Source organism: Podarcis erhardii (assembly GCF_964252035.2).
Source record: "Podarcis erhardii genome assembly, chromosome: 10".
Lineage (NCBI taxonomy): Eukaryota > Metazoa > Chordata > Lepidosauria > Squamata > Lacertidae > Podarcis > Podarcis erhardii.
In genome coordinates, this window is record NC_138500.1 from 2,229,960 (window position 1) to 2,245,382 (window position 15,423).

At 46.9% G+C, this 15,423-nt stretch overlaps 1 protein-coding gene across 1 annotated transcript; it reads right to left on the minus strand.

Moving 5' to 3' along the window:
• Positions 1-212: 212 nt before the first annotated feature.
• Positions 213-9,205, minus strand: LOC309351924 (olfactory receptor 5T7-like). The gene is made up of 2 exons (XM_081880128.1): positions 8,826-9,205; positions 213-1,245 (listed from the first exon to the last, which is right to left on the minus strand). The coding sequence occupies exons 1-2, from the start codon at positions 8,922-8,924 to the stop codon at positions 277-279; spliced, it is 1,068 nt and encodes a 355-aa protein (XP_081736254.1). The 5' UTR covers positions 8,925-9,205; the 3' UTR covers positions 213-276.
• Positions 9,206-15,423: the final 6,218 nt, after the last annotated feature.

Genomic DNA, 15,423 nt, shown 5'->3' on the forward strand with positions numbered 1-15,423 from the left:
TTAGCGGCTTAGTGGCTATTAGCGGCTTAGCGGCTTAGAAAAAGGGGGGGAAAGGGGGGGAAACTCACAAGAACTCGCCCGATGTTTCGTCTTGCAAAGCAAGCCCATAGGGAAATTCGTCTTGCGAAGCACCTCAAAAGAGGGAAAACTCTTTCGTCTAGCGAGTTTTTCGTCTTGCGAGGCATTCGTCATGCGGGGCACCACTGTACCTTGAACTCACTAAGGGCAATGGCAGGGTCAGAGGAGAACAGAGATGCCTTGGTCAAAGTCCACCTCTCACTTCCTCTGTGTAGAAGCGTATTCGTTCTTCTGCCCCCCCAGAACCTTCTTCAGGGCTTCTTTCACCTCCTTGTTGCGGAGGCTGTAGATGAGGGGGTTCAGCATAGGGGTGATGATGCAGTAGAGTGTGGAGATCAGGGTGTCAACCTCCAAGGAGTAGCCTGAGCTCGGGCGGTTGTAGTTCACGTTGGCCATGCCAAAGTAGAGGGTGACAACGATCATGTGAGCAGCGCAGGTGGAGAAGGCCTTGTGCCTGCCAGTATTCGAGCGAATCTGCAAGATGGCGGAGAGGATGTAGACATACGAGAGGAGGATGAGCAAGAAGGGACTCAGGCCCATGAAGATGCTGGCCAAATGGAGCGTGATCTCGTTGACGTAGGTGTCGCTGCAGGCAATCTTCAGGAGAGGCGGGACATCACAGAAGATGTGGTCAATCTGGTTGGCCCCACAGAAGGACAAGTGGGTGGCCAGAGTGGTGTGGATGGCCGAGTCCAGGAAGCCCCAGATCCAAGAAGCAATGGCCAGCGGGATTCGCACCTGGCTGCTCATCAGGCTGCTGTAATGCAGAGGCTGGCAAATGGCGGCATAGCGGTCGTAGGCCATGACGGCCAGCAGGGCACACTCGGAGCCTGCAAAGGTCATCAGGAAGAACATCTGGGTCATGCACTGGTTGTAGGAAATGGTGTGCCTCTGGCGCAGAAAGTTGGTCAGGATCTTGGGGACGGTGACGGTTGAGTAGCAGACGTCCAAGCAGGATAAATGGCAAAGGAAAAAGTACATGGGGCTGTGGAGGCGTGAATCCAGCTGGATCAAGGTGACTATTGTGGTATTTCCAAGAACAGTGACCAAGTAAATTGCTAGGAACAAGACAAAGAGGTAAATCTGGCCATGTGGGACGCCTGAGAAGCCCAGGAAGATGAACTCCTTCACCTGGGTCTGATTCCTGACCTCCATGGGAAAGTTAATCTGTGTAGAGAAGGAGAAACAAGAAGTGTGGAAGCAACAGGATGGAGGTTTCTTGCTCACAAAGAGGTAGGGATTGAGTGTCACCTCCTGCACTTGCTCTTATCATGGCAATTATTTTGTATTTATTGGATTTCTTATTCATCCATCACCAGGAGAAGTAAAAAGACAACATGGAGGGTTGCCTGTTTAGTGCTGTCCCAACGTCTAATGGAGAAAAGCAAGGGTTTTTTTTGTTGTTGTTGTTTTCAGGAGGCTTATTATTTATTCAAGATTTTCTTGTTGTACAGAAGTATGTGTAATGTCTCTCGTATTTTTTCCATGTAACATTTTTGCAAATCAGTTTCATTTGTTGAGACATTAAGGGGGGAAAGGGCTGAAGGGGGGGAAGATGGGTAGGGGTGGGGTCGGGTGGCGATGTTTCCATTTTGCTTAATATATGTAGGGTTTGGTGTCAGAGTTGCTCATGCTGTTCGCTTGTGTTCCTTTGGTGGTGAGAGAGGTTGGGGTTGGCCTAGGGTGTGGTTGTTTGTTTGTGATTGGCTGTGGTGATCTTTGTTTTCGTGTGTGAGTGGGGTGGGTGGGTGTTTTGGATCAGGTTAGCCATATTGATTTGTATGCTGTTGGTGGATTATTGTCGTTGTCTTGTTGGGCTGTGTATGTGATAAAGGGGAGCCATACCGGTGTAAAGGCGTCTTCTTCTGTTTGTCCCCGTGTCAGTTTCAGTTTATTGGTTAATTTTTCTAGTAGGGATGTTTCCCATACTATTTGGTACCATTGGTCCATGCTTAATCCTGACAGGTCTCTCTAGTGTCTGGTTATGGTGTTTCTGGCGAGAAAAGCAAGGTTGTACATACAACTCCCTTGTTACAACAGCTCTGTTGCCTAGCACTCTGTTTCTGGGCACAATCCAAAGTGCCGGTAATGATTCATAAACCCCCAAACATCTTAGCCCTAGACTATCTGAAGGGCTGCAATGTCCCATATGAACCTGCCCAGGCTCTGAGATCTTTGGGGTATTCCCTTGGTCAGACACACTTGGTAGGGACATGGAGAGTGCGGCATAGTCCAAAGTTAGTGGAAGTACAACCACTGCTGTCCCGCAACCCACCTCACAACCCCACACTTCCCAGAGATGTCCTGCTGGTCCCAGATATGAAGATCAGACATATCTGATCTTCAGAATCCTGCTTTTCCCCACGAATCAGAATCCTGCTTTTCCCCACGAATACAACAATGCAGTTGTTGACTAATAGCAATGGGGGGTGATCCCCAGGGAAAATATACAAGGCGGTCATGTTACACAAAGCATAGCTATATCCCTCTCTCAATTAACATGCACACTACTTCAGCAAACCTTCCTTTCAGAAAGGCCCATAGGTTGGACATCTGCCACAAGCTCCACTGGGCTGGCAGGCAGCAATAGCTTGAATCTGCAGGAATACCCCAGTGTCTCCTTCCTTTGTTCCTCATTCTTCTTCTTCTTTTAAGTACATAAGAATCTAAGAAGAGCCTGCTGGATGAAGCCAACAGCCCATCCAGTCCAGTATGCTGTCTTCACAGTGGTCCACCAGATGCCCCAATGGGAAACCACAAGCAAGATCCAAGCAGAATAGCAACACCCCACTTCTTGTGGTTTCCAGCAACTGAGATTCAGCAGCATTGCTGCCTCTGACTGTGGAGGCAGAACATAGCCATGGTGGCTAGCAGCCTTCCAAGAGCCCTCTCCTCCATCAATTTGACAAGGATATTGAAAAGCTAGGAGGTTTGCAGAGGAGGGCGACCAAGACGATCAAGGGTCTGGAAACTGAGCCGTGTGCAGAACTGTTGAGGGAGTTGGGGGTGTTTAGCCTGGAGGAGAGGTGCTATGGAACCCATCTTCAAATATCTGAAGAGGCGTCTCATGGAGGATGGAGCAAACTTGTTTCCACCTGCTCCAGAAGAACCAATGGATTCATACAGCAAGAAAGAAGATTCCAACTAAATATTAGGAAGACTCTTTGGGCAGTGAGAGCTGCGTGAGAGTGGAATGGACTCTCTCAAAATAATGAGAATAATAATAATAATTATTTTTTACTTATACCCCGCCCATCTGGCTGGGCGTCCCCAGCCACTTTAGGCGGCTTCCAACAGGAGATTAAAAATACGTTAAAACATCAGTCATTTAAAAACTTCCCTGAACAGGGCTGCCTTCAGATGTCTTCTAAACATCAGATAGTTGTTTATTCCTTTGACATCTGGTGGGAGGGCGTTCCACAGGGTGGGCGCCACCACCAAGAAAGCCCTCTGCCTGGTTCCCTGTAACCTCACTTCTTGCAGGGAGGGAACCGCCAGAAGGCCCTCGGAGCTGGACCTCAGTGTCCGGATTGAACAATGGGGGTGGAGACCCTCCTTCAGGTCTACTGGACCGAGGTCATTTAGGGCTTTAAAGGTCAGCAGCAACACTTTGAATTGTGCCCAGAAATGTACTGGGAGCCAATGTAGTCTTTCAGGACCAGTGTTATGTGGTCTCGGCAGCCACTCCCAGTCCCCAGTCTAGCTGCCGCATTCAGAAGGTGGTGGACTCTCCTTTGCTGGAGATTTTCCAACAGAGGTTGGTCATGGACATTTTAGCTGTGATTCCTGTATTTCAGGGGGTTGGACTAGATGACCCTTGGATCCCTTCTAACCCTTAAATCTTCTTCCACATCAGCCTGCTTGCTCCCTTAGAGCTGCTGGAAGAAAGGGGGGGGGCTCTTCCTCATGTCCCACCTGCATTTGAACATGGAAGGATGTGAGGGAGGGGCCTTCTCTGCAATCACAACTTGATTGTGGGACATCTTGCGCAGAAGAGTCAGTCATCCCAACCCCCTTATCCTTTTCATAGCTTAACATCTATTTATGTCAGCAAGGATTTGCCTAGACTGGTTAAAGCTCTTATGCTGGAGAACGCTTCTTTGAGCTCTTTTCATCTACTGTGCCTGTCTGTACTTTTCATTTTGCTGTTTTAGCTGACATTTTGTTATTGTTGCCTTTGTGGGATGTGGAATGAATGGGGGACTGGACCGGACACAATTTTAGAAAAGAATAAATAACGAATTGCATAAAGCAAATGATGTACACAACTTTTGGAACTCCTCTCAAATGCAAATATTTTGGAAACCTGTTGAGGCTAGTATTTCTGATATGTTAGGACATCATATCCCATTAGAAGCCAAAATATTTCTACTGCGTTACCCCAGGATGTTACCCCAGAAAATGATCGAGAAATAGTAATCAGCATTATAACAGCTGCAAAGATTGTGATGGCTAAAAATGAGGGGCATGGGAATGGTTTAGGGGGAAACCTAGCATATAGTAACAATGATTAAATTAGCATAAATCAACCTAATAGATTTTTGGGGAAATTGATATGTTTTGGAATGTTTTGGAACAGTAAGTTTACTGATAAAAGCCTTATGCTGCTTTCAACCTATTTTAATGGTGTGAATATTTCTTTATGGATATATTGGTTTGCTTTACTGAATCTTAATTAAAAAATAAAAAAGAAGAAAGAGGAAATAGTCAAATAGTGTTTCTGTTCAAGATAAGATGTTATTTGCAATGAACAATACATTTACCATGTCACGACTAGAGGCAGAGGTAAGAAAAACGTGGACTGGAAAAAGGTTCAGATGCAGGATGTATTTCTAAGGCAGGGTCTCCAGCTGTTGTTGGACTACAATTCCCATCATCCCTAGCTAGCTGGAGCAGTGGTCAGGGATGATGGGAGTTGTAGTCAAAAAAATGGCTGGAGACCTAAGTTTGGGAAACCTTGCTCCGAGGCAGCCTTCATCCACTTCCATCATTGCCTCCATCACTTCCATGTTGTTTCCTAGTTCTGCTGGATCTCTCAGCGGCGTTTGATACCATCGACCATAACATCCTTCTGGACCGTCTAGAGGGGCTGGGAGCTGGGAGCACTGTTATACAGTGATTTCGCTCCTTCCTCCTGGGCCGTGTTCAGAAAGTGGTGGTGGGGGATGAGTGTTCAGACCCCTGGGCCCTCACTTGTGGGGTGCCTCAGGGTTCTGTCCTCTCCCCCATGCTTTTTAACACCTATATGAAGCCGCTGGGAGAGATCATCAGGGGGTTTGGACTGGGTGTCCATCAATATGCGGATGATACCCAGCTCTACCTCTCTTTCAAATCAGAACCAGTGAAGGCGGTGAAGGTCCTGTGTGAGTGTCTGGAAGCTGTTGGAGGGTGGATGGTGGCTAATGGATTGAGGTTGAATCCTGACAAGACAGAAGTACTGTTTTTGGGGGACAGGGGGCGGGCTGGTGTGGAGGACTCCCTGGTCCTGAATAGGGTAACTGTGCCCCTGAAGGACCAGGTGCGCAGCCTGGGAGTCATTTTGGACTCACAGCTGTCCATGGAGGCGCAGGTCAATTCTGTATCCAGGGCAGCTGTCTACCAACTCCACCTGGTACGCAGGCTGAGACCCTACCTGCCCACAGACTGTCTCGCCAGAGTGGTGCATGCTCTAGTTATCTCCCGCTTGGACTACTGCAATGCACTCTACGTGGGGCTACCTTTGAAGGTGACTCGGAAACTACAACTAATCCAGAATGCAGCAGCTAGACTGGTGACTGGGGGCGGCTGCCGGGACCACATAACACCGGTCTTGAAAGACCTACATTGGCTCCCAGTACGTTTCCGAGCACAATTCAAAGTGCTGGTGTTGACCTTTAAAGCCCTAAACGGCCTCGGTCCAGTATACCTGAAGGAGCGTCTCCACCCCCATCGTTCTGCCCGGACGCTGAGGTCCAGCGCCGAGGGCCTTCTGGCGGTTCCCTCATTGCGAGAAGTAAGGTTACAGGGAACCAGGCAGAGGGCCTTCTCGGTAGTGGCGCCTGCCCTGTGGAATGCCCTCCCATCAGATGTCAAAGCGATAAATAACTACCTGACATTCAGAAGACATCTTAAGGCAGCCCTGTTCAGGGAAGTTTTTAATCTGTGATATTTTAGTGTATTTTTGGTTTTTATGGAAGCCGCCCAGAGTGGCTGGGGAAACCCAGCCAGATGGGCAGGGTACAAATAATAAATTATTATTATTATTATTATTATTATTATTATTATTATTATTACATCATCCCTAGCTAACAGGACCAGTAGTCAGGGATGATGTGAGTTGTAGTCCCAAACATCTGGAGGGTGCTAAATGGATGAAGGCTGCTTCCAGGGCATCTCCAGACTATTGCTCTTTTGCAGGAGGGATTAAAGCACCGACCCTGAATTTAAATCTGTGCAATTAAAGTGGATTAAAGCACTTGATTGCCCCAGCACAACTCATCCACTTTAAGGAAGATTATAAAGAAATTCTATCCTTGGTATGCCCCCCCCCCAGTTTGATTTCCTGGCACCATATTTGTATAAATTAACCATCCCAAAATATAGACGTGCCTTCACACTGGCCAGATTGGATGTGATGCCCTCTGCCGTACTTGAGGGCAGATACCAAAAGATTCCAACTGAAAAACGGCTCTGCCCCATCTGGAAACAGTGGCTCATGTTCTCCTGTCCTGTCCCCTTTGCAAAGATCTGAGGAATGAGATCGTCACCTCACTCTTACTTACGATCCCAGGCTGCCCATCTGCGGCCACATTGTTCTTTCTTTTATCAGATCAAAATGATCAGACAACAGCAAAGGTTGCTAGGTTTATCAAGGGTGCAGCGAGATTAAGGGCCACTATCTAAACGATAATCTTGGTCATTTGATTGCCCTTTTTACCCATTGTGGTCTTTTTATTTGTATATATTGCTTGTTTTATGTTGCAGTAAAGGTAAAGGGACCCCTGACCAATAGGTCCAGTCATGGCCAACTCAGCGGTTTCAACGCTCATCTCGCTTTATTGGCCGAGGGAGCCGGCGTACAGCTTCCGGGTCATGTGGCCAGCATGACTAAGCCGCTTCTGGCGAGCCAGAGCAGCACACGGAAATGCCGTTTACCTTCCCGCCGGAGCGGTACCTATTTATCTACTTGCACTTTTGACATGCTTTTGAACTGCTAGGTTGGCAGGAGCAGGGACCGAGCAAAGGGAGCTCACCCCATCGTGGGGATTCTAACTGCTGACCTTCTGATCGGCAGGTCCTAGGCTCTGTGGCTTAACCCACAGCGCCACCCGTGTCCCTTATGTTGCCATGGCCGTTGGCTAAAGCGAATAAAGTTTATCTTATCTTTAAAGAAGAAGCTGAGGTTTGGAAACCGATAGGGCAGTACAGAGCGGGGGAAAGGAGGGGAATGAGTGTCTAACAGGAAGATGCATAAACACTCAGCAGGGAAGTCAGGGCGAATGAGCATTGCCATGCCAACGCCCTGCTAAAGCAAACCAGAACAAACGCTCCATAAAGACCAGCATATAATCTGACCTCTGCATATGCTTTTCTGCAGCCAAAGTAGGATGAACACACAATAAACAGCTTGTCTGGAGAAAACCCTTGATCAAAGATGTGCCCTCCGGGTGTTGCTGGACTATAAACTCCCATCAGAAGGGACGGCTGGATCAGGCCAATGGCGTTCAGAAGCACTGCTCCCTGCAACTGTGGAGGCAGCGCTTAGGCATCCTGGCTAGCAATCATTAGGAACCCTCTCCTCCCTGAATTTGTCTAATCCTCTTTGAAAGCCATCCAAGGATCCGCTTAGATCAGTGCCAGATTTACATATAAGCTAAACAAGCTATAGCTTAGGCGCCCCCTCTCTTAAAAAAATTTAAAGGAAAAAAACACCTGGATGTACATTTCCAAAATATAAAGGCAAATAAAATAAAACCTACATACAGCAACAGTGTTTTGTGTTGTGTAGGCTCCTATGATGTAAGTCATGGGCCCGGCCTGCTAGCCTGCTCCCTAAAATATCACACATTTCAATATATATATATAGGGTGCCTACATTCTGCATGGACTGCAAGAAGATCAAACGTATCCATTCTGAAGGAAATCAGCCCTGAGTGCTCACAGGAAGGACAGATCCTGAAGCTGAGGCTCCAAGATTTTGGCCACCTCATGAGAAGAGAAGACTCCCTGAAAAAGACCCTGATGTTGGGAAAGATGGAGGGCACAAGGAGAAGGGGACGACAGAGGACGAGATGGTTGGATAGTGTTCTCGAAGCGACCAGCATGAGTTTGACCAAACTGTGGGATGCAGTGGAAGACAGGAGTGCCTGGCGTGCTCTGGTCCAGGGGGGCATAAAGAGTCGGACAGGACAAAACAACTAAACAACAACAAAATTCTGCATGGACTTGTTGCATGGCCACATGTGCAAATGGCTTTAGATACCTATTAGGTCCATCAATTACCATATAGCATACATTCATCACAAAAAACTGTGACCATTTGTTGTTGACAAAGGATAGCTGGAGATATCAAGGGCCCCAGTACCTTCAGTAGCTTAGGGTCTCATCAAACCTAAATCCGGCCCTGGCTTAGATCCTTCAGTTGTGTGCGCACAAAGACTTCCCCATTGCAAATGACACTTAAGAGGTGAGAACAGCATCCCAGCTTTCCCTAAGACTCCTGGCCAGAAGTTCACCTCAGCAGCCCCCTATCGCTGCCCTCGTCTTACCTGCACAAGGTCAGGAATCGGGTCCTGTGCTCCCTGAGCTGTGAAGCTGCTAAGAGCTGGAGCAGATATTTCATGCTTTGTGTGGCCCAGGGGAAACATGCTCCCATTGCCAGCGGAGGTGAGAAATCTGGGGAAACGCACACAGCCCAGTGGAATTGATGTCAGCGGGACCCATCACAAAGTAGACGAAGTTCTCCAGAAGATTTCATCATCCCTTATCCTCCTTAACAGATTTATTACCCAGCCTTCTCCAGAAGGCCCCAGTGAGGGCTTCAGCAATATAAAATACAGCATTAAGAACAGTTCAAAATAAATTAAAGCAAATAGGAACATAGGAAGAGCCAACTGGATCAGGCCAATGGCCCATCTAGTCCAGCATTCTATTCTCACAATGACCAGCCAGATGCCTCTTCTGGAAAATCAGGGAGCAGAACATGAGTACATGAGCACTGTCTTCTCCTCTGGTTTCCAGAAACTGGTGTTCAGAAGTAGTACGGCCTCCAACTTGTATGACAACCAGCCTCATATAACCAACATGCTTAAGTCTAATTAGTGCATGAAGGGGTTAATACCATAGAGTAAGCTGTCCTGCCAGGCTTAGCTCTGTCCACTTCCCCTCATCTGGGGAGGAACCTGGTAATCAAGTTGTTGTTCTCCTTCAGTGTATCTGAGAAGCTCAATGTGTGAGGAGGTCTGAGCTGGTTCCTCCAGTTTACATCTCTCTCTCTCTCCAACCACTCTTGAGTTCCTATGCTCATCATTTAGGAACTGCCATCATTTTGTAGAAAAACCATTTTTTTACTGCCTGTGTGACTTTTCTGGCTGATGTATGTAAAAGCACAGGAACCTGACCTTTTAAGAGTTAGTAAGTAAATCATTTTTTAAACATACCAAACGTGTGCTCTTTTCCTATGCTGGGGGAAGAGGGAAGTTGTGGAACTCACTTGGCCCTAAAATATGGAAGAGCATATCAGGTATGGTTTATTGAATTAACTCTTTTGCTCCTTAGAATTAAGGCCTGTGGGTGCACTTTAAAAATAAATAAAATGAAGACTTTTTGAAAACCAAGTTAACGTAACAGCCCAGTAAGAAATATTTAATAATTTGTATATTTAAACAAATCTAGGCAGCATCTTAAAAAGCGGAGACATCCCCTTGCCAACAAAGGTCCGCATAGTAAAAGCTCTGGTTTTCCCAGTAGTGAGATATGGAAGTGAGAGCTGGACCATCAAGAAGGCTCATCGCCGAAGAATTGATGCTTTTGAATTATGGCGCTGGAGGAGACTCTTGGGAGTCCCATGGACTGCAAGAAGATCAAACCTATCCATTCTGAAGGAAATCAGCCCTGAGTGCTCACTGGAAGGACAGATCCTGAAGCTGAGGCTCCAAGACTTTGGCCACCTCATGAGAAGAGAAGACCCTGATGTTGGGAAAGATGGAGGGCACAAGGAGAAGGGGACGACAGAGGGCGAGATGGTGGGACAGTGTTCTTGAAGCTACCAGCATGAGTTTGACCAAACTGAGGGAGGCAGTGGAAGACAGGAGTGCCTGGCGTGCTCTGGTCCAGGGGGTCACGAAGAGTTGGACACGACTAAACAACAACAACAACAACAACAACAACAACAACAACAACAACAACAATTTAATTTCATAATCAGGGATTTTGCTGCTTTAGTCCTTCTTGTAAACTGCTTTGAGCTTCCATTGCATTCCCAGGGTGGATAAAGATAAAAATACAGATTACCATGGTCAGGGCTCAGTATCTCTATTAGATACATTTTTAATTGGCCAGCCAAAGGACTTCCATGTGGGCTTTACAATAAAATACAAACCCTAATGATTTCACTTCCCATCCCTTGTTTAACTCTCTTTTGATTCTAGTAGATGACATCACCTCCACTGCTAGTCACAAGAGCATATGGTGCTGCCATTATAGATGAGTTCAAAGGCTCACCTAGCCTAGTTTCCTTTCCAAAAGTGCCCATTTACCCTATTGTGAAATTGATCGATCGATTGATCAATCAATCAATCAATGCTTATAAATACATAGGTGCGTCTTTCAGGCACAAGATTTCTGGTGATGTGAACCTCCAATGCCTAACAGAGAAAGAATGTTGCATTCCCCCTGAAGCTGATTCTGCACCAGAAATTAACATTTTCATTAAAAATAAATAACATAAATGTGATTTTGCTTTGCTAGAGGCAACGTCCTTTGACTTCCACAATCTGGATCAGGCCAGTGACCCAACTAGTTCAGCATCTTGCTCTCAGTCACCAACACGGTGCCCCAAAGGAGCAGGATTTGGCCACAACAGCACCCTCCCATCCGGCAGCTTCCAGAAACTGGTAAGACTCATAGAAGGATAGTGTTGGAAGGGGCCACGAGAGTCATCTAGTCCAACCCCCGGCAATGCAGGAATCTTTTGTTCAATGTGGGTTTGCTCAAACCCATGACCCTGAGATTAAAAGTCTCGTGCTCTACCAACTGAGCTAGGAGGATTGCAAGCTAGCCCTTTGTGGCATAGGGCCCTCGTATTTATGGGACCGCCTCTCCTGGTCTGCCCCACAGAGGACCTTAAGGTCCATGAACAACCATAGTTTAGAGGTCCCAGGCCCTAAGGAAGTCAGACTATCCTCCACCAGGGCCAGGGCCTTCCCAGTGATGGCTCCGACCTGGTGGAATGCTCTGTCCCATGAGACCAGGGCCCTGCAGGATTTAACCTCCTTCCGCAGGGCCTGTAAGACAGAGCTATTCCGCCTGGCTTTCAACTTGAACTTAGCCTGATCTTTTATTTCCCTTCCTTCCCTCCCCCCCCCCTCTTTTTATGAAGATTACCAGTTCTAATCCACAGCTAATTCTCCCCTGGTCTCCTCGCTGGCCCAAAGAGGACAAATTTAGCCAGCTAGACCTGGTGATCATCTAATGTTTATTGGCTGGATTTCCCCCCTAAATTGATTTTTGAATTCTGAATTTATTGTTATTCATGTTTTATACTGTATTTTAGGCTGTTTTTTTGTTGCATCAATCAAGTGTTTTAAATCTGTTGTTAGCCGCCCTGAGCCTGGTTTTCTGAACCGGGAAGGGTGGGTTATAAATAAAAATTTATTAATTATTATTTATTATTATAGTAGCCATTGATAGCTCTCTCATCCATGAATTAGTCTAATCCCCTTTGAAAGCCAGCTAGGCCTTCAAAAAGTGCCATACTTTAACTGGGTGCTGTGTTTAAGCAGAGGTTGCGTAGCTATCTGTCATGGCTGAGATTCCTGCATTTAAGGGGGCTGGACTAGATGACTCTCGGGTTCCCTTCCAACTCTGCGATTCTATGATAAAGGACTTTCTTGTACTGAAGGACTGAGTCAGGACATTGTCAAACGAAGCAGCAAACCCCAGCACGTGAATCATAGAATCATAGAATCATAGAGTTGGAAGAGACCACAAGGGCCATCGAGTCCAACCCCCTGCCAAGCAGGAAACACCACCAGAGCACTCCTGACATATGGTTGTCAAGCCTCTGCTTAAAGACCTCCAAAGAAGGAGACTCCACCACACTCCTTGGCAGCAAATTCCACTGTCGAACAGCTCTTACTGTCAGGAAGTTCTTCCTAATGTTTAGGTGGAATCTTCTTTCTTGTAGTTTGGATCCATTGCTCCGTGTCGGCTTCTCTGGAGCAGCAGAAAACAACCTTTCTCCCTCCTCTATGTGACATCCTTTTATATATTGGAACATGGCTATCATATCACCCCTTAACCTCCTCTTCTCCAGGCTAAACATGCCCAGCTCCCTTAGCCGTTCCTCATAAGGCATCGTTTCCAGGCCTTTGACCATTTTGGTTGCCCTCCTCTGGACACGTTCCAGTTTGTCAGTGTCCTTCTTGAACTGTGGTGCCCAGAACTGGACACAGTACTCCAGGTGAGGTCTGACCAGAGCAGAATACAGTGGCACTATTACTTCCCTTGATCTACATGCTATACTCCTATTGATGCAGCCCAGAATTGCATTGGCTTTTTTCGCTGCCGCGTCACATGGTTGGCTCATGTCAAGTTTGCGGTCAACCAGTGAGAAGCTTTCTTGACACCCCCGACTCCAAATAGTCCAGGTGTTATTGCATCGAACAATTCAAGCAATGAGTTCAACATTTGCAAATCAACCAGAAGAGTTTGCTGAACACCTTCGTTCTAAAAGTTCTTCCCCGGTGTCATTAACTGGTTATTCTAAATAGCAGTTTAATAGCTTTGGTTTCAGCACGGAATTTCCCATCGCTGAATCTCTCCCCTCGGGACCTGCACCCAAAAGCCGGGAGGTGTCTCTATGGGGCAGATCACTGGGGTGCGCTTATGGGGAGGAGCTGGCATCGCCGCCGGGGGTTCGTTAGCCAGGATATTTTTCCATAACAATCAAACGAGAGGCCAAGGGAGCCATTAAAAGTTTGCTTGCCAGAGACAGGCTGCACCGCTGTGCCTCTGTTCGGTTGCGCCCTCATCAGAATCACCCTTTGATGAGAGATGCAATTAATTTCATCATTTTCATCTTGCAACTGTTTGAAGTTACATTATTGCTCCCGTCGGTCATTCAGTTCACTCCCCACGGAGCAGAAATCACAGCAGGGCGTTCAGGAGACTGTAGCGCGTTCATTATTAAACCCCCTTGTGACCCACATCAGTGCTGACATAATTGAGTTGTGCACCCTTGTTTCAAGTGATGAAATGTCATTTGCTTTTTATTACTTTTCACCCTGGAACTTCCAGATTTCTGACATGACCCCGAAATCTCCATCAGCTTCTGGCAGATGCCATTCGAATTCATCCAGGCTGCCTTTCTCAGCAGCCCCGGGCCAAGCAGAATGGTTGTATTGCAGAACCATAATAGCCAAGTGTTTGAAAACCATGGTTTTTGCAGCCCTAAGCAGTTAAAATCAGGGAGACATTTAATTCTGAATCTTTCTGAGCCCACCTTACACGTCAGTAACTTTCATGGATGGATGGAGGCTAACGGATTGAGGTTGAATCCTGACAAGACAGAAGTACTGTTCTTGGGGGACAGGGGGCGGGCGGGTGTGGGGGATTCCCTGGTCCTGAATGGTGTAACTGTGCCCCTGAAGGACCAGGTGCGCAGCCTGGGAGCCATTTTGGACTCCCAGGTGTCCATGAAGGCGCAGGTTAATTCTGTATCCAGGACAGCTGTTTATCAGCTCCATCTGGTATGCAGGATGAGACCCTCCCTGCCCGCAGACTGTCTCGCCAGAGTGGTGCATGCTCTGCTTATCTCCCGCTTGGACTACTGCCATGCACTCTACGTGGGGCTAACTTTGAAGGTGACCTGGAAACTACAACTAATCCAGAATGCAGCAGCTAGACTGGTGACTGGGAGTGGCCGCCGAGACCACATAACTCTGGTCTTGAAAGAACTACATTGGCTCCCAGTACATTTCTGAGCACAATTCAAAGTGTTGGTGCTGACCTTGAAAGCCCTAAACGGCCTCAGTCCAGTAGACCTGAAGGAGCGTCTCCTCTCCCATCATTCAGCCCGGACACTGAGGTCCAGCGCCGAGGGCCTTCTGGTGGTTCCCTCCCTGCAAGAAGCCAAGTTACAGGGAACCAGGCAGAGGGCCTTCTCGGTGGTGGCACCCGCCCTGTGAAATGCCCTCCCACCAGATGTCAAAGAGAACAACAACTACCAGACTTTTAGAAGACATCTGAAGGCAGCCCTGTTTAGGGAAGCTTTTAATGTTTGATGTATTACAGTATTTTAATATTTTGTTGGAAGCTGCCCGGAGTGGCTGGGGAAACCCAGCCAGATGGGTGGGCTATAAACAAACAAACAAACAAACAAACAAACAAAATTATTCATTAAGAACATAAGAGCATGCTGGATCAGGCCAGTGGCCCATCTTCTCCAGCATCCTATTCTTCTCACAGTGGACAAACAGATGCCTATCATGGGAAGCAAGAACTCTCCCCTCCTGCGGTTTCCAGCCTCCTGCTGTGGGGCAGAGCAGAGCCATTGTGGCTTGTACCCATTGATTGTCCTCTCCCGCTTCTCTCTGAATTTGTCCAGTTCTCTTTTAAAGCCATCCAAGTTGGTGACCACCACCGCCTCCTGCTGCAGTGAGTTCCGCAGTTTGACGATGTGCTGCTTTTACCTCTCCTGAATCTTCCAACATTCAGCTTTGTTGGGTGTCCAGGAGTTCTGGTGTTAGGAGAGAGGGAGAAGGGCTTTTTCTCCATTCGCTTTCTCCTTAATTCATCCATAACACTGGGGAACATTTTTTTTTTTTTCATTTTCTGTTGCATGAGATTTTTCAACTGTTCTTATATGTTCTTTCAATGCTAGTTTCAAATCTGAAATCAATTTTCGTGTACATGCTATAGTTATCTTTAATTTTTCGACTTTTGCCGATATGTCATATTTACACTGGGGATAAGTGGACACTGACACGTTGATCTACCCTAACCACATGGTAATTATTGTTTTGGAAACTTAATTTTTCTTTATTTTTATAGTTTTGTAACTTAAATATTTGTATTTTTCAGATCGGACCATGGCTTCTTCAAGCAGACAAAAATGTGTAAACAAGGGAATACATTTTTTTGCAT